This window comes from Eptesicus fuscus, chromosome 14 (assembly GCF_027574615.1).
Source record: "Eptesicus fuscus isolate TK198812 chromosome 14, DD_ASM_mEF_20220401, whole genome shotgun sequence".
NCBI lineage: Eukaryota > Metazoa > Chordata > Mammalia > Chiroptera > Vespertilionidae > Eptesicus > Eptesicus fuscus.
In genome coordinates, this window is record NC_072486.1 from 39363527 (window position 1) to 39382976 (window position 19450).

Sequence of the window (19450 nt, forward strand, 5' to 3'; positions counted from 1 at the left end):
AAAAATGCTGACAGAGGTTGAAAAAGTAGAAATGCCTGTGGAAAGAGTACTAACAATTTTTTATGAGACACCCGAAACATTCTGTAGGCTTCCATCCGCCATGTGTCTTCTCCCCGCACAAGAAACCTCGGTAGATGTTTGAAAGCCATAAAATTCCTACTGCATTTATATTGTGATGGAGGAGGGAATGGGAAGGGTTACATTAGGGGAAAGCCATATTTCTGCTGCTTCCCAATTGATCTAATAAAGAACCATGGGGGATATGAACCCTTGTCCCCGGTGTGCTCCTTTAAATCCATGTTCAAACCGTAAGTTAGTAATTACGCTAGTTCAGTGTCCTATGTTTTAAACATACATCAGTCTGTTTCAAGTGAAGAACTGAAGAAGAAATTTGAAGGTGGAAATTTCTCCAATAAAGTCAACGATGATGTCAAAAGAAAACCATCAAATGAAAAATAAATGTGGCATAAAGCCGCAGGTCCTTACCCGCAAAGGTGCAGCTTCCCGAAGTGCACAACCTCTCTCCTCCAGCCCTGGGTGGTCCCTGCGTAGTAGGTGCTGCTCGGGTGGTGCTCAGTGGAGCACAGGGAGCTGACGTGGCCGCTGCTGTGGTAGCAGAGGGGGAGCAGCAGGTGCCAGGTTGCCCCAAAGTCCCTTGAAAATTCCAGTTTTATTGGCTCAGCCGATGAGCTATCAGTTGAGCATCCAACGTTGATCTTGGGGAAGAAGAAAAAATGACACAAATTACCTCGAAGCAATAAGCCTTGAAATGATTCACCACGTCATTATTTTCTTGAGTCCATTTCCTGGGAACTGTCTTGCTGAAATATTTAACACTATGAAATTCTGTTTTGCTTGAGTAATATCGGATATTACCTTTAAGTAATACTTTTTCATAAAGAAACTCAATGGGTCTCATGAAAAATTTATTTCCCCTCATTTTATTAAAAAAAAACCCTAGGAAGTGGGTAGAGCAGAGGCTGACACAGAATTCCGGTTCTTACCTTTGGCCTACTTTCATAGCCAAGCCAAATTAATTGTAATGAAAAGACTTTCTCCCTAATTCTAACCACCATTTTTTTTCTAGTCTGTTAGACAGGAACACCTTCTATTTTCCTTCTTGTGACACCTTCCAAGTACATGTAATCCCAGTTTTGCATGAGGAGAATCTTCAACACGTATTTAATATTAAAATCATTTTTCCCAGAACAGGGAGAGCATTCTTAGAAAGACCTTTTTAACCATTAAGGAAAGACCCCCTCCAGTCCTTTTCCCATGTTTTCAAGTAAATTAACAAAAACATAATTAAGTAAATGAATGTTATTTTGTCTTGTGAAATTTATTTCTCTCCCCATTGAGGTAACATTTTCTTGCTATCATAGCAATTCTGTTATATATATATATATATATATATATATATATAGCAACAGAATATATTTATACTTATTTAACTTACTGATTATTGTTAAACTTATTCCTCTTACCTCTGGTGAATAAACTATTGCGATTTGATAACCTTTTTAACTATAGGCATTTGTTTCTACTTGGATTCTTCTGATAACAGAACTCTTTTATTAATATTTAAAGCATAAAATTTAGAAAATATAACAGAAAGTCATATAAGTAACTTAAAATTAGAAAATATAACAGAAAATTTAGAATAAATACTGAATAATTTCTTCATCAAGGCATCATTTGGTCCCTGACTTTTAAAATGTAAGGGATACCTCTAATTTAGAGATCACAGGGAGTTAATCTAAAACAAATATTCAAAACTGTGTTGATGCAATTAGACACTATTTTAAGAACGTCTGCCCAATGATATGACACAAGTATCTTTGGAAGTTAGTACTACTGAACGCTGGCATAATGCACCTTTGGTTCTGCTATTTTTATCTAAGTTTTTGAAATACACAAAGGTTTTTAAAAATACATTATTAATTACTTTATTGAAAAATAGAATTCATAAATATTCATGAAATACACAGAGAAAATATATTTGAAATTATAAAAACAGTGCAGTATTACTTTATCTGTAAAATTTATGACACCATGGTAAATATTACATATATGTGCTAGCATAATATAGGCTACTAGAGGCCCGGTGCACGAAAATTCATGCACGGGGCGGGGGGCGGGGTGTCCCTCAACCCGGCCTGCCCCCTCTCATAGTCTGGGAGCCCTCAGGGGATGTCCTACTGACAGCTTAGCAGTTTGGCCTCCCTCTGCGGAGGCAACCAGGCTGATCAGGGGAAGGCACCGCTCCCCTCACCCCGCTGCTGCTGCCACTGTCGGCCACTGTGGCTGCTGGCCCTTGGTCCTCGCTTCTTAGCACTGGCCCCACCCCCCGCCCACTAGTGGGTGGGGGGTGATGTGGGGGCAGGTCAGCTGGGGGAGGGGCTGTGGGAGGTTGAGGCACAGCAGGTTGCACCCTGTCCAGCCTCTGTGGAGGCATGGTGCCGGGACCAGGCCTGCGCCGCTGCCTTTGTGGCTGCCTCTGCAGAAGGGGCGGCACTGGGACTGGGACCACGCAGCCCCCTCTACCGTTGCCTCTGTGAAAGGGGCCACGGCGCTGGACCGGCCCGCACCACGACCTCTCCTGCACTGCCAGCCCTTGGCCCTCGCAGCCACTGCAGCTTTGTCAGGAAGGATGTCTGGAAGAGGTCCGGTCTATCCAGTCTAATCAGCATATTACCCTTTTATTAGTATATATAGTTACATTGACTTGGGTCCTAAATAACACATAACAATTATGAAAATAATAATACTAGAAGAGTATGTCCTTTTTATACTTATAATTTTTAAAATAATTTATTTCAACAACTTCCCATTTTAGAAGGTGGGAGATTATGTCATAAATAAAGGACAAAAATTCAGAAATAAACCTTAGTATGACAATTGGTTCTGCTAATAAAAATGAGTTATGATGTAAAACCTGTTTTGTCCTTGTATAAAAATGGAAAGCCATAATGCATGAAATTATCTGAGATTTTCCTCTTTGTTCATAGGTTTTGTTCATGATAAAATGTAAAGCATTCTGGTAGAACAAAGCCAAGTACCTCAAATTGTATGATGGTGTTCTCATTCACACTGAGGTCGCGGGTGGTAATGGAATGCTCACCGACTTCATTTGAAACGAACACCATAGCTGAATCTTCCTCACTGTCATACAAAACAACAACAAGGAATCCATTTAAGCAAAAGTTCATTGTGATTTGCAGAGAGCAGTGGTTTCAGTTTTAGTTTCTGAATTAAGTACTTACGGTGCTCCCTTTGAAGAATATGGGCAATAAAGACCAATGTTCCCACCAGGATAGAAAAACCAATTGTCTTCTCTGGGCCCAAAGTCAAATGTATCCAGAAGCATCACAGGGTTGTTTAAATTATTTCCATCAATAATGAAGTCATCAATGATCCAGATTTCTTCTTTCTTACCTAAGGCAGTTTTGGAGAAAGCAAGTTTTTCCAAAGGTGAAAATCAGATGGACATTTTCCTCATGGAAAAAGTCAAGGACAGAGGGACGCAGTAACAACAGGTCAAACAAATGCCCTGGCAATGAAACACTAACTATATAACACTGTGTTTGCAGTGATTATAGTGACAGTATAAAACAAATTAAGCTTTCAATCATATTAAATCAACACAGGATGGAACAGCCTTATTAATTCAAGAAAGACGTGACAAACAGCTTGTGAAGTGTGCTGCCTTTTTTGTCATAGTGGTGCTACTAACCCTAACCCACCGACAAGAGTGAGCTCTGAGTTTGTTTTCATGGTTTCAGGGAATATATAAGACATCTGGATCTGTGAGGATAGGCAGTCAACCTGAAGACTTAGAACAGAGCTACACTAACTAGTCTATTCAAGAAGCAACTCATGATTTTAGAGTTAACCCATGGTTTAGCATCATGCTTTTGTCAGGTTGAAGGATCATGGCTATTAAAACACTGCCTGATGCATAATTTTATTTAATTGTTAAAAACTACACAGAAGAAAATACTGTTATATACTTTATTTTTTTCTTAATGCTTTTCAAAACATCTGTTTATTTAAAGATATGTGGAAATACACAGAAAACTAGTAAAATCACTCCTTAGGCTGCCATAGAATTTGACTCATGGCTTAGGCTGGGTGTTTAAGGAAGATATTACTAAGTAGATAAGAAGGGCAAACCAAGGCTACTTTTGTAAAGCAGTGTTTACATTGAATTGAAAACAAGATAAAGACCATGCCAAGCAGAAACGTCAAGATTTCCCAAAGTTTCTTTTTCACAGGTTCCTATTTTTAGAACAATTCTTACAAAATATAAAAAAAGTACTTGTAAACAGGAGCCTGTAGGAGTAACCTGATGATTTAAATGGTTCTCTCTCTCCCTCATTTTGGAAGCAGTTGGTGAAAACAATAAAGAAAAACCAGGTAAGCAATGCAAACATAACACAAAGACAGTATCCTTTGGACTGTGAAACTGGTTGCATTCCTTTGTGAATTTTTATTTGGTCCAAATAGAAAAGATTATATTTAACATAAATATAAAAGGTACAAAACATAAAAGATTATGTTTTCTCTTCACAACAAATTAAAAGTATTTATTTTGACTTATCTTACCTAATAATAGACAAACATATAAATTGATCGTACCTCCGCTACGCCACCAACCAATCAGGAGTGATATGCAAATTAACCAACAAAGATGGCGGTTAATTTGCATACACAGGCGCCAGAGTGACGGGCCGACAGGACGATTGGGTCGTTGCCATGGCAACAATGCAGGCGTTCTGCTCCACCCCTGGTCTCTCAGGGCCTCTGGGCAGTGTGGGAAGGTGGGGCTGGAGCAGAAAGAGGTGGCTCCAGGGCCTGAGTGGAAAGGGGGTGCTGGCAGCCAGGGAAAGGAAAGCCCATTCTAGCACGAATCTTCGTGCATTGGGCTTCTAGTTAGTTATAAAGGAAATGCTCAGGTTAAATTTTAGAGATGGCAGTACATTTTTCTTATTTATTTCTGTGTTACCTCTGCAAAGAATCTGCTTAATGTGGTATTTCCATGCTTACATAGACCATTAAATGCATAATTTGGTAGAGTCTGGTCCTTTATAATCAGCAGTTAATAGAAATATAGGATGCAATAAAACATTAAAAGTTTGTAAAATCATTTTCTTTAACCATTTGAAAATGCTATTAAATTATACATTCGCTTTGCTTTTTCAACTGAAACAAGTGTATGTGATAAGAATATTTTATCTAAGGCACTATCTTCTTGGTGTAAGCCCTCTCTCACTTTGTCAGGGCATTTTGCTATAATGTTCTATCTCGCTAATGAAATGCCACACTCAGAAGAACTATGTGTTCCTAAATGAATTCAGCAAAAAATGTAGTTACAATTGATGAGTGCCTAATGGTAATGTTGGATTATTTTTTAAAAACCTTAGACCTATGACAAGATTCCATTATATTTTCATCATCAAGAGAATTTATGGATCAAATATGAAGAGATGATAAAGATATATACATATATGTATATATAAAGTTAAATATTAATTGAGACTCCTCAAAAGTGAAGTGTGTGAAATGTGTTTGATGAATAGCTAAGCTACTCAGTTGATAAACACTTCCTCCCACCTTAGAAACAAACATGTTAACATGACACTGTCAGTGTTGATCATAAGAAAACATGTGTATTTTTACCGTTATTATAAGGCTGCCAGAGTCTGAATCTTGTAGCATTGGTTTGGGCGGTGTATGGCAAGGGAACATTAATGAAAAGTATGTTGGTCATTTGAGGGAAATAAAATTCATCCATCAGGTGCCAAGTGATTCCCCCATTGACGGAGAATTGTAACAGAATAGAGTGAGACCTCTCTGGAGTACCTAGAAAGAAGATAACACAAGCATAAGACATTCGGTGCTAAAACGGGGAAACAGTCTGCTCTTAGACTATTCTTTTGGCATCACTGCATAAGCTGACTTATATTCACATAGAGGTTTTGTAGTCCAAATGCTTCAGAGGCAACTTAAAGTAATGATAGGTTGAATTTTCTGTATGAATATATCTCAAAAAAACACAACAAAATTTGGATTTTCATACAATAGTATCTCCTCTTTCCAGCTATAGACATATCTTTGTGTTTTCATTTAGGAAATATTACATAAACTTTTTCTTTTATTCTACTGGCATCCCAAGTTTACAGAGAATCAAATATTTAAATCTCAGGATACAAATAAAAATCTACTTGAAAATTTGTTATATACAATTGACATTATTTGTCAAGAAAATGTTTTAGTTAATATGAAATCTCAGAATGACAAAGAGTTGGCTTTTTTGAATTCACATATGTAAAAGAAAATCCAAAATTTCTATGAGTTAAACATTTTTAATTTTAAAATTCTTACACCTAGAAAGTAGTGGTGGAAAATGACTCAGGGACATGATGATAAATTTAACTATCACAGAACTAGTATGATTATTATAGCTATGTGCAATTATTATAAAATCAGTAATCTTACCTTAAATCAAGGCGAATTTTATTATAGAAGAACATTTGTTAACCTTTATGTACTCAAATTTATGTTAGCTCTTCGATATGATAAAATTTATGGACCTCAAATACATTATTTCTTTGTGGATAAGGAATTGTGCATGGGAGAATTTTCTTGAAGGGAAAGAATAAAATCATACCCATAGAAATGACTTACCTTTTGCTATAAATCTAAGTGAAAACTGGACATACATGGTATTGGTACAGTCTAGATCTCTTGAAATAAGCATCCTTAGTCCTTCCTGAAAACAAAAACATAATATGTTAAGCAACCTTATTTCATTGAAAAATTATTTTCTTTGATTTTATACACCCTAACTTGGATCAACTAAATAATAAATACATACATATAATGATCAAGAAGCCATATTTGGTCTAGTGTAGAAAGAAAAACTGATAGTTTCCACTTTCTTAAAGGCTTTCATTTCTTATGCCTGAATGACACAATTGCATTATCTCAACTCTGAATCACATTTTGCTGTGACTATTAGAAACAGTGCAAAAATGATAGCATTATATATCTACAGGCCTTTAAAAAAAAAATAGCCTCCTTTGATCCCAGCATGCTGTGAGAGGACTAACGAGGAAACAGATGGAAAATGTGCCAAGTGCTCCTGCTGGAAGCTGGGAACTAATAGGTAACTTTCTCAGGGTTCCAAGGAGCCTTAGGAACGTACCACTCCTCTGCGCACTCTGACAGCCCCAGGGGGCTCTCATTCAGGCTGACACAACGCCTTCCAGCTGGCCAAGTTAAATAAGGCATCACTAAGCGAGTCCTCGTGCCTGGGCTCTACCGGCTCATGCAGAGAAGCCGAGGAAGGAGGAAAATGGTCACATTAGCTTTAGCAATTTTTTCTGCTAATAACTATTTCTGGTTGCCTGGCATTGACAGCTCCATAGCTTGTTTTCTATGTGTGCACACAGGACTGCAGTTGAAGGCCAATAAAATTTCACCATGAAAATGTCCGAAGTTAAATTTCTGTAAGCTAAAAAATTTTTAATGTTAAAATTCTTACAGCTCGAACGTAGTGGTGGAAAAAGACTCAGGGACATGATGATAAATTTAACTAAATTTAAAAGGTCCAAACCGGCCTTTCGGTTTTTCAGCTGTGACTTCTGAATGAAGTGACTCTTCGGTGGTGAAGGGCTGTGTTATCCTTAGTGACACTGTCAACTGATTTCTTTAAATGAGTATCATATAGATTTAGGCAAAGCAAATTCTTCCTCAGAACATCTACTATAGAGCACTTTCCGCAATAGCTGAAACATTTTAAATAGAACTGATTTTGTAATAGCAACCGCATACTGTCCACAACATGCTGTGTTCTAAGACTGACACCTCTCATTTAAAGCCTCTAGCACTCCTAAGGGGACGATGTTACTCTCTTCATGTTGCAGGAAAACTGATACTCAGAGGGACAGTAACAGTTTATAAGTGACAGGATTTGAACACAGACATGTCAGATTCTGAAGCTTATCCTCCATCCTTCATAAGATACCAGTGTTGATTTTTTTAAATTCAAAAATATTTTGATACCAGTGTTGATTTTTTTAATTTAAAAATATTTTTATTGATTTTAGAGAGGAAGGGAGAGGGAGAAAGAGTTAGAAACATCAATGATAAGAGGACATCATTGATTGGCTGCCTCCTGCACACACCCCCTACTGGGCATGTGCCCTGGCCAGGATTGAACTATGACCTCCTGGTTCATAGGTTGATGCCCAACCACTGAGCCACACCAACCAGGCACCAGTGTTTTGTTTATTAAATCATCTTTTGGTTTAAGGAGAAGAAATCCACATAATATTAAATTTAGAATTTGAGAATTACTTGATATTGTATGAAAACGCAACTGCATTTAAACACATGCCTGAACTTCACAAAGTGTAGATTCAAACTTTCAGGATTGAAGGTTGTCATGTAACAAGCCTTATATTTCCAGTTGTTTTTCTTTTATCCTAATAACTCACTGCCTTGCTCAGTCTGTGACACTGAATCAATGCCTATTCTTCCTGAGTCAAGGTCATTACACTCTCCCTCATACACTAACAAGCACTAAGCCTTGGATGTTTTTGCAACTTGATGCCATGTGAAGGTGGCAGTTATGGGGAAAGGTGTCTTCTTCAGCTTGTAATGAAAAAGCTTTGAGGTGGTTAGTTGATAGATCCAACTAGTACATATCCCTTGCTAATATTAAGAAAAAGGACTATCCCTTCCCCATTTATTATGGAATGTAAGTATAAGTTGTTTCATATAATTGAAAAAGTTCCGGGGTGTCTAATTTTACACTTCATTTTGTAAGAGCAATTTTGTTGAAAGTGGGTATGATCTGTAATATGGAAATATCTTTCCTTTATATTTGTAGTATTTGTTTATAGTTCAGCACTTGACATTGATAATTACATGGCGAATCTGTCAGGCTTGGGTTCTGCACATATTCTAGTTCATGTAGATATGTTTCTTTTGTCATTATTTTTCCAGGTTCAGTAATCCATTTGTGCAAAATGTGAGAAATTCTTTTGCATACAACAAGCTATTTTAACTGATACAATTCCTGAATCTATAAACATTAAAAAGAGACTATCATTTCTTTTTTCATGAAAGAATGCCTTTCTAGGTCAAACTACAACCTACTGAATGGCACACGCTAAGCCCTCACTACATCTTGCTGAGCTGATGGATAATATGTCTAATACATATAATGCTTGGCTGCTCTTGCATTTGGGTGGTGGCTAAAGGGAAAACATAAAAGGCTATATGTCTTCCTCCTTTATAGGGTCTAGGGACCAGGTTAATTCTATTGCTTAACAATTTACCAGGGAAAGATATTTGAATCATGAAAGGTGACAGGGCTTCTCATTTTTTATCCTGTCAACGGCTTCAAACGGATCAGAAGTGAGCTAGTGGTAATGAGAGCTAAAGCCTTAGATAAGACTAACACCTCCCCTCCCCACCACACACAACAAAACCCAGTAGTTCTACCCAATTTCTTTGGTCCCTCATAACTCTTAGGGACTGTAAGTCTCAGACCCCTAAGCATTTTTTCTTTCTCATCCAAAACCTGAGAAAGTTCTAAATCCAAACAAGGATGATAGGCAACACCTATTAGCTATAATTGAAAAGATTCCGGGGTGTCTAATTTTCAAGTGGTAGGTGTTAATCATTAAGGTTGTACAGAAACCCATGCAGATTTCTGTTAAAGATTTCATTTGCACACCTAGATTAGCTGGTTTTCCCATGCTGAGAGAGACTTGATAAAGCATGGGTTCACATACGCAGATGTGCCAGCTCAGCACGGAGCTTCACACAATCGCCTGGTACTTTTCTAACCAGATATCTAGGATGAAATACAAAAAATTCTATCAATGCTTGAGAATGCTATTTAACTTGACTTAAATGTTTGGTTTTCTTAGTAAAAACATGGTTCTATTGGGGGGGGGGCAAAAAGAAAGAAAAAGCAAAGACCTTTCCTAAAACTATTTTAGCCCGGCCAGTTTGGCTCAGAGGTTGAGCACTGACCTATGAACCAGGAGGTCAGGGTTCTATTCCCTGTCAGGGCACATGCATGGTTTACTGACTCGATCCCCAATAGGGGGCATGCAGGAGCAGCTGATCAATGATTCTCTCATTGATGTTTCTATCTTGCTCTCCCTCTCCCTTCCTCTTTTAAATCAATAAAAAGATATTTTTAAAAAATTATTTTAAAATATTGCAAATTAAATAGTCAATAACACATAAAGTGTTATTATTCTAGAAGTGAAAATTCTAGAAATTTCATCTGTATAATTTTTACATCTATAATTCAAGAAGAAAGTAAAAAGGTATGATTACCAAAGTGGAGGAAAAATTTTATGCCTAAGTGGTCATAAATAATATGCTGAATAGAAGAGGAAACATGGTTTGGGCGAGAAGACAATAATTATGTATAAAACACATCATCTGAGCAGATTCAGAAATGCATCTGTGCGGAGCAGAGCGTGACGAAAGGAATTTCAGCAGCAGTACAGAGAAGTAGAATGTTATCTGACCCCTTTAAAAATGAGAGATGTTCCAGATTTGATGGTTTCACCATTCAGATTCCCCCTCTCTGCACCGTACACTTCTGGCCAAAGGTCTGGATGTAAGTTCCCATTGAAATCATCTTTAAGAATGGAGGGAAGAGGAACGACAGGAACGCAATAGGTTCCACCAAAGCCCCGGTCACACCTACGGAAAAAAAGAGCGGAGAAAAGGCATTATTTGTCCTGAGTTAAAGAAGCCATGTTTACTTTCGCATTCCAAAAAGAGGAACTGCCAGTGTTATTAACTTACACACAGCGTCCAGCATCACAAGTCCCTCGTCCCGAGCACATCCACGGGCACCCGGAGGCCAGCACCACATTGTCAATAGCCCAGGTGTCGCCTCCCACAGTGTAGTTGGCCTGAATCCATCTGAACCGGGTCCTGGGAGATCTAAGCAAAGAAAACACACTGAGTTTGACAAGAAACCTGGAAAGCATGAGAACATTTACTTCAATTCTCCATTTACTTTAAGTACTCTCCTCCAGGTTCCAGTTCTCTCTTCTTTAAGACATTAAATTTTCGTATCAAGTATTGGATGCTGTTTCCTCTTGCACCACAAACAAGAAAGTATTAAACAGGCTTTTAAAATATTTCACCTTTTTTTTTTTCATGCAAGAGGCTTCAAACACGTGTGAGGTGGGAGAGTTATTTTGAACTATGGGTTTATTCTGTGTTTGAACCATATGCAGAATTTTAGTTTTTGCTCTCAGACTTTCACTGCCATCCAACACTGGGAAGGAGACCCAGGGTGAATTGTGCAAAGTTCTTGCCATGAGGTCCCTGCTCTATGGTCGGTCCCTAAAGGGTTTGTGAGACAGTAAATGGAAGCTCCATTGAGCTTTGCCTCTATTTTGGTCCCGACACACGTGATCCCTTCATCATTTGCTCTCTTCCCTTGTCTTGTCTTCCCCTATTTCTTGCCTCACAATTATACTCTGACAGCACTGAATCCTTGCATTTTCCCATGAAATTCTCTGGTGTCTGGGATTTTGTTTAGGCTTTCAACAGCAAACATGCCCTCCAGCAGGCCCTCTGTGTTAGGGCAAGACTCAGCTCAGACATCAGCTCCTCCAGAAAGCTCCCTCTGTTCTCCCCAAACTGAGTTAGATATTACCTCCCTGTGCTTCAATAATATCCCTGTGTATTACCTGTTAGAATTTTATATCATAAATGGCTTAGAAGTCTGTTATCCCAAATAATGCATTTGTGTCCTGGCATCAGCCTATTTGTGTGTATAAGAGGTCTAAAACTCAATAGAAATTCAACAAATGCTTGTTGAATAAAAACAAAGTGAATAAATGAGCTACAAGGAAGCATCCTGTAAAGCTCTGGGGTCCATAGGAAATGATTTTAGGTTCAATACTAAATGCTTTGGTTTCCTGCAGTGTTTTTCTGCCATTTGGTTATGCTTCTCTGAATCAAAATTGAACCAGGAAAACAAAAGCCATTATAAGTATTTAATACAGACAGAATTTGATGCAAGGAACTGTATGTACAGTTAGCGGCAGAGCTGAGAAGCCAACAGGGGTAGCGAGGAAACCAGAGGTTAGCAAAGCCAGGAAGCCTCTACAAGTCCAAAGTTGGAGGGACACAGGCAGGAGACGTTGTTGTTGGTGTCCACAGGTCAAGTTCACATGAAGGGCCACCTGGGAAGAGCTGGAGCCACTGAGGTTGGCCAACATGCACTTGAGGCAGAAAGGGAGAGGGAGGAATATCCTGGTTTATCTCTATTTCCACCCTCCAATCTCTCGCCAGTGTCTGCCACTGTCTAAATCTATCAGGAAGCCAGCAGGTACAGAGGCTGGCACCTGCAGCCTGCACAGGCCAATCTGCTTGCAATTCAGAACAGAGCAGTGCAGAGGGTGCGGGGGGGGGGGGGAGGCAGGACTCGGGGGGTGGGGGGGAGCAGTCCCAGATGGCACAATGTCCAACCAGCCACCACAGTACACCTTAGTTCCTAGAAAGATCCTAAAACATCCAAATGCCTAAACCACGAAAGTGGGAGCCTGTTATAAGCCCCAATACAACTCTTAAATGTGGGAAGAAAGATGTAAAATAATATGAGCTTTTTATTGTGGTATTGAGAGTAAAAAAAAACAACCCACAAACTAACAACTGAGGATACTCTTCCATATGTGATGATTTCACTTACTGCTTAATGTGAGTAAGTATCTGTCTGTTTATTTGGAAGATACTTATTTTTACAACAGTTTAAAAATGAAATCTGATGGGCAGCCTTCATGTGGCTGAGGAGCAGAAAAATTCAGCCTTGACAAAGTTTCGGAACTCCTCACCACATTAAAAACCGCAGCCCAAAGCACCTTACACTTTTCTTCCTGGCACATTCTGTGCCTGATCACCACGAGACAGTAACAGCATTGCCAAGTGGAATCACAATTATTTTCAAATTAGGTGACAGAAACCTAAAGGAAGTTCTGCCATGCAGCCAAATGACAATTCTCACATGGTGGCGAGTGGAAGGTAGACAGTGATCCGCTTCCAATTCTGGAATCTTTCCGAGGTGTAAATTGAACTTTCTGTGTAGTGCAGACAGCCAATGGTTGGAGGGACACACTCTTCGGTGACAAGATGCCAGTCCCTGCCATTGTTCAGAGAATACTGCAGCTGGACGCTGTGGGAGTCGCTGAAGGGCTTGCTACAGCCCATGCTCATGTCAAACTGCAAGAAGGTCGATGCTGACACATGAAAGTCCCAGGTCTCTGCATAACGAGGTTTTCCTACACGAAAGGAAAAGTTTAATGGGCAGCATATAATTGTGCTCTCTTTTCTTATTTGGCATTTATGTGGGTCACAGACACTTCCAGGGGCAAATGAAAATCATGTCTTATCCTTAGTGCCTCATTCTTCGCTGGTAAGTATTTTTATTTGTTTAGCACAGATTCAAAAACATGGAAGTCTGGAAAAACTTCACTATCTTGAGAAGGGTGAATATAGAGCCTTAAGTCTGCAATTCTGCAAATTATGAAACAAAGGAATGTCTTCAGCTAGATATATTTTGCTCTCCTTTTAAGAAACCTCAGTCATATTCTACACGCCCTGTGAGAGTTCTAACCAGAACTGTCATTGGGCTCACCGAGTTATATGAGAGGACAAAACAACTTTATTTTTGTTCCAGGAGCCTCCCTCAAGCACAGGCAGTTATGCAACAGTTTTGCATTAGAGAATCTCCTCTTGATTTTTACTTAATTTAGTCCTTTAGTTAATTAAATATTCTCCCTCTGTCTGGTGAAAATGTATACCTATGTTTTCAGTGAATATCAGAGCAGTATCCATAGAGAGACAGTCAATGTCGACTTGACCTCCTTGGATTCGATACCAGTTGGCTTGCAAATCTATAGAGCCATCAAATTTGTCTTGAAACCCAGTTTGAGAGCTGTCATTCATTCCTATAAGGACATCATCCAAGGCCCACTGGGCTGAATGCTTCCCTGAAATCAGATGAAATAAAGGCAGTTACAGGAGGTTCATTATATACAATATACATATCTTCATGACCGTGCTTTTAAATCAAATTGTCTAGAAATGGACAGCAAATTAAGAAACACACAATACAAGGTGGCTTTAACCATAAGACCTAAATGCTACCAGGAAAGTTGGGGTGAGCCGTAACTTGCCATGTTGGGGTTGCCACCATCGAAAAGCTGTAGCAGGTGTCTTTGCCTCCCGTGGCAGGTCAATGGAAATGATCTGTGGGTCCAGAAATGACATGAAGTCCAACTCGCGAAGCAAATGCCAGAGAATTCCATTGTCATTTGAATACTGAACAATAAGCCCTGAGTTAAAAGACATAAATCCAGTTACTTGGAAAGCTTTCCTAGAGGCAAAAAAGGGCAACGACCAGTATTTTTTAAATGCCAAGGCTGCAGCAGAAACTTCAAATTTCGACTCAAGGAATGAGGGCACATTCATCTAACTTCCAAGGAATGAATTAGTAGACCTGAAGGCTCATCAATTTCTTGACAGTTTCTAATGCACCACCTCCCAGGAAATGGAGAAAAAAAAATACATAAGCTCTTTTAAAGACCACTCAAGTTGTATGAACGATGAGTAGGTTGGTAAGGGGAACATAAAAATCCACTCCAGATTATGTATTTGAATTTTAGATTCTGTCCTGAATATTAGTCTCATATCATTATTATACACGCAGAAGAAACAGCTCAAACTCCCCAGCACAAAATCAAGTAGTGCTCTTTTCTGCCAAAGCACCAGGCAGTGAGCGAGGCCCAATTTGAATTTCTGTTAAGCAGTGAGCGAGGCCCAATTTGAAATTCTGTTAAGCAGAAGGATTCCTTACTGGCTCTTCACATTTTGTCAGACCTTGGTCACCTAAGTCTGAATAAAGTCAAATTATTAAATTGCAAAGCAGAAAAAACTCACTACCCTCCAATGTTGGTTCTACTTTCCTTCCTCTGTGCCACCCTTTCCCCTTCGCTTATCCCATCTACCCAACGTCCCTCTGTCTATCACCAGAGTAACGTGAGTTAGGGACCAGCATCTGAACAGGCTTCTGAAGGGCTTCAGGCGTACATTAAAATAGGAGAACTCAAGAAGCCCACACTCCATCTGGTTTCTGCTTGTTGCCTTTCTCCTCATTACTTTTCCAGGAGAGTCACATATACCTTCAGGCAGCAACGAAGTCTGCAGAGCCGAGGACCCCCAATGCCAAAGGACAATAAAGAAATGCCTCCCAGAGAAGTTACAAAAGAGTGGAGAAATGCAGTAAGGGGAAACAGCAATATCCATATTTTATATCAACTGCTGAGCCTCATTAGCTGTGTCATCTAACACACTGCACATCTGAATAAACCAAGCCATTTTCGCTCATCTACTGAGTGTTTACAGCATGTAAAACATTCCTCCTTGTAAATTACAACTCCATCTGCATTCTGCCCAGTCTTATAGGAAATAGCCTAATTTTGATTTTCATTCCAAATATGTAAATTGAAGCTTCAGCTTGGGTAAGTAAAAAATCTTTGGTTTCATCACTAAAAAAGATTGGTTCAAGGATTTAGAAAGATTTACATGTTAACAGCCAGTTTTTAGTAAAAGGCTAAGAAATGCCTGTGGGATGTGAATTACATGACCAGCAGTGAGTTTAAGAAAATGGCTCAAGAGTAGCTGAGCAGAAGTTGTTTTTCCTAAAGGGACACTGAGGGAATTCGCCCAATGGGCATGCCCAGAGGTCATATAGAGGAGAGCCTAATGCCTAAGAAGAGTGGGTGCTTCCTATTATACTTTGGTCAGAGGTTTTGTTCATTTGTAGCTTATATAAGAATAGGGGTACAGACTAGCAATTTTCAAAAGAGCCATAAATGTTACACTATCCCAACCACAAACTATTTTCAAATAGTAATTTTATTATAAGGATTAAAGAAAACATCAAAATGCTCTACCTCTCCAATCAGAAAACAAGGTCCTGAGGAAAGGACTTGGTCTTTTTCTCACTCCTCAAAGCTCCTATCTCTGCATGGGCCAAGCATGTGCTTGGGAAAAATATTCATTTGTTTTGAATTTCATAGAGGGTTTGTAGGGTGACCTTGTAAACACTTATCCTATGTCGTTGGCTGGCCGGGAAACCTTCAGTTGGTCTCCATGACACATGGATTCAGACCCATCTCCTTACCATGGCCAGCAAGACCCTGTGTGACCCAGCTCCTGTCTGTCCCTTATTACAGACCACTCCCCAACCTTTATGAGCCCCAAGACAGTGCCCTTCTTTCTGCTCCCGCAGTACCACAATTCTTTCCTACCTCGTGGCCTCTGCTGTCTCTTCCGCCAGGAAAATGCTCCTGAACTGGCTGGCTCCTTTTCATCATTTAGATTTCTATTTAAACATCACTCCTCAGGAGTACCCTCCCCCCCCCCCCAATATCTAAATCAACATCTCCCCCGGCATAAGTTTACTTTCCATCTCATTGGCTTATCTATTTGCACTTAGCCCATCAATCTAACATCTTGCTTATTTATTTTCTTTGTTGTTTATTTTCTAACTCCTCTCACTAGAATGTACGTGCCCTTAGGGCAGGGGTTTAGTCTGCTGTGGTCAATAGTGGGACACTGGTTCTTCCTCTGCTGGCACATGGTAGTTTGTACTTCTTGTCCCCATCACCACATTCTCTTTTCCTGTGCTACATGGCTGACAATACCCACAATCTACCCAGCAGCTGCTTCATTATTCTGGTGCTGGAATGAGGCCCTCAGAGGATCCATGTAGCACAAAGGAGAAATCTTTTTTTTTTTTTAAACCAAGATTTAGAGAGCTGTTTGTTATTGCAGCATAACCCAGCTCATCATGACCGATGAATCAGTCTTTTGGTGACGCTGTATCTGCAGCTCACTAGGATAATGTCAGGCTTAGAGCAAACTCTTAATAAACACTTGTTAAAGAGATTAGAGAACACAAAATGGTCTATAAAAGTTTCTAGACTGCTGCTTCAGTAAACAGAGATCTAGATAATTACTAGACTAAAAGTACTGAGATATTCAGAAAAAGTCACAAAAGCTTCCAGCGTGTGCTCTTACGGCCAAGGACCTTTAGAACTGAGCTATCAATAGGTCTATTGGCTAACAGGCACTGTTTAAGCCACCATGTTTTACACAGTCATGCTTGAGATAATAACAAACTTAGAAGCTGTAAAACTCTTCACATGCCATTTATGAGATCAGGGTTTGGAGGAGGATTTTGTGCTAGGAGCCAATTCACATTCAGAGTCCCTTAAGGAACCTCATTATCTTTGTGGAGCTCCTGAAGGCCACCTCGCATGCTTCAAGCCTTCTGCATTTCCTTCAGAACTGGATCACTGAGGCAGAAGATGGTATGGATGCCTAGAGAGAGCAGAGGTCTGGGCAAGGAGAGAGGCAGTATAGCATGGTGGTTAAGTCATGGGGTCTGGACCCAGTGTGAGTGGCTTGAATCCCTGTTCACCCACTTACTAACTGCATGATCTTGGGTAAGTTACTTGAATTCCTAGTACCTCAGCTTCTACATCTATAAAATAGGACTACTAATAGTACTTATAGCAATGGGGTATGATGGAAACTAAATGAACACAGTTAAAACACATGGAATAGTGCTTTGCATATAATGTGTGCTCAAAGTTAATGTTTATTATTATCAAGAAATGCTTCTTATACTCAATGATTCTAGTACCCCCAGAATGTTTATGGGCAGAAAGTAACATTTGATCCGCATTCAATAATGATCTACGCAAACAAGTTTCTAGCCCCCGAGTCAAATGTAAAGGTCTCTGCTATTTTTTTTCCTCCCTGTGGAAAGTTATAAAATGATTAGGGTTCCCTAAAACAAATATACTTTGACCCAGAGCAGACATGATGCTCTTCAGGCTTACGGATCTGCATGAGGAATCTTAGAGATCATGGCTCTATACAGCTGCCCATTCAATGACGAAGAAGAGAGGAGAAGGAATGATTCAGGGCAGTGGATCAATTTGCAAAATCCTGGACCAACTCTGGGAGGAAGAAGAACTAACTTTACAATAGTAATTGCAATTTCTATCAAAGATAGCAGCTCACCTTCATTTCTAGCTCTTGGTTTGATGCAGGTTATGCCTGACGTTTTGCTTCCAATTTGTATATAAAACTGAACGAGTCTGGGAAGGAAAAAAACGCCAGTTTACTTACAAATAGGTGAATTCAGAAGACATTTAATCTTCTGCGTTTTGACACACACACAAATCCTATAATTATTAAGTTTTAAACATAAAGGGCATATGAGCACCAGAAACAACAGAGATTATGTAATAAGTTATTCTGTAACCATTAAAAAATAATTCATATGACATTAATTTTATTCTGTAATAACCACAAAAACAAAACAGTTTAATCCCACTTTATTTTGACAGGCTGATGTAATGAAATGAAGTCACTGAAATGAGAATTCCTTAAATCAAGATAATACTGTTCTTGGAAACTCAAGATGAGGAAAAAAAAAAATCTAACATTAAGAAGCTGAGCTCTTTGGTCTTGGCCACAGAAGCAAGATGTTGAAGGAAACATCCTTGGTTGGAAAGCGGTGCGACAAGTCACACACACTGTGCTGCCACAGTGGCTCCAAGGGCTGTCCCCTTCCGAAGTCCACCTGCGGCAAGCGTGGCTACCGCAAGCAGAAGAGGAATATAAGTGGAGTGCCAAGGCTAAATGAGCAGACACCACCCAGGCACCTAAAATTGTGTACCACAATCAGGCATGGATCCCATGCAAGAACAACACCTAAATCCAAGAGGGCAGCATCCAGTTCATCTGCAGAATTTCAATGACTAGTCAAGCAAGAAATGTTTGTTGTTGTTTTTTTAAGAAGCTGAATGCTACATTTGTTAGGGCCAGATAATTAGATGGTTTAATTTTTCACACTGACACTCACTCAGTGTGAATGACATTATGCCTCAGTCCATGGTAAACCAACTGAGAGGGTCTACGTGACAGGCAGGCTCCTGTGAGAAGGACTCAGAGGAGAAAGAGATTGAAAGCAGAAAGTATGACACAAAACTCCAGATTTTAGTGAGAATAAAGTCTGTAAGTTTCAAACATTTCTTCATTTTTCTTTCTCCCAGTTCTCAAATAATTTAATTGATTTTATAAGCAGCACAGTTTTATTTTATGTGTAATTAACACTTGGCCTTAAAACCAAGCAGTTATTTATTTTACCAGTAGGTGTCAGTGTAGGTATTTTAAATTGCTGGAGCACTTTTCATTAAGCGACAACAAATAAACTTAGATAAATGGGATGTATCATTTTCAGACACAAAATTTAAAGTTGAAAAAAAATCTTTGTTTTACCTGGAATATGTTAAAAATAACACCAAATTGTCTTCATAAT

At 39.3% G+C, this 19450-nt stretch overlaps 1 protein-coding gene across 2 annotated transcripts in view; it reads right to left on the bottom strand.

Annotated features, from left to right (window-relative positions):
- The window catches only part of RELN (reelin), a 455662-nt gene that overhangs the window by 71987 nt on the left and 364225 nt on the right, over positions 1–19450 (bottom strand). For both annotated transcript variants that reach the window (XM_008149850.3, XM_008149843.3), the window contains exons 31-41: positions 18148–18224; positions 14229–14387; positions 13854–14042; positions 13058–13331; positions 10843–10983; positions 10560–10737; positions 6688–6772; positions 5680–5862; positions 3264–3435; positions 3060–3162; positions 487–716 (exon numbers count right to left, since the gene is read on the bottom strand). In XM_008149850.3, coding sequence (XP_008148072.2) covers positions 487–716; positions 3060–3162; positions 3264–3435; positions 5680–5862; positions 6688–6772; positions 10560–10737; positions 10843–10983; positions 13058–13331; positions 13854–14042; positions 14229–14387; positions 18148–18224 — 1791 coding nt within the window. The remainder of the gene's footprint in view (positions 1–486; positions 717–3059; positions 3163–3263; positions 3436–5679; positions 5863–6687; positions 6773–10559; positions 10738–10842; positions 10984–13057; positions 13332–13853; positions 14043–14228; positions 14388–18147; positions 18225–19450) is intronic.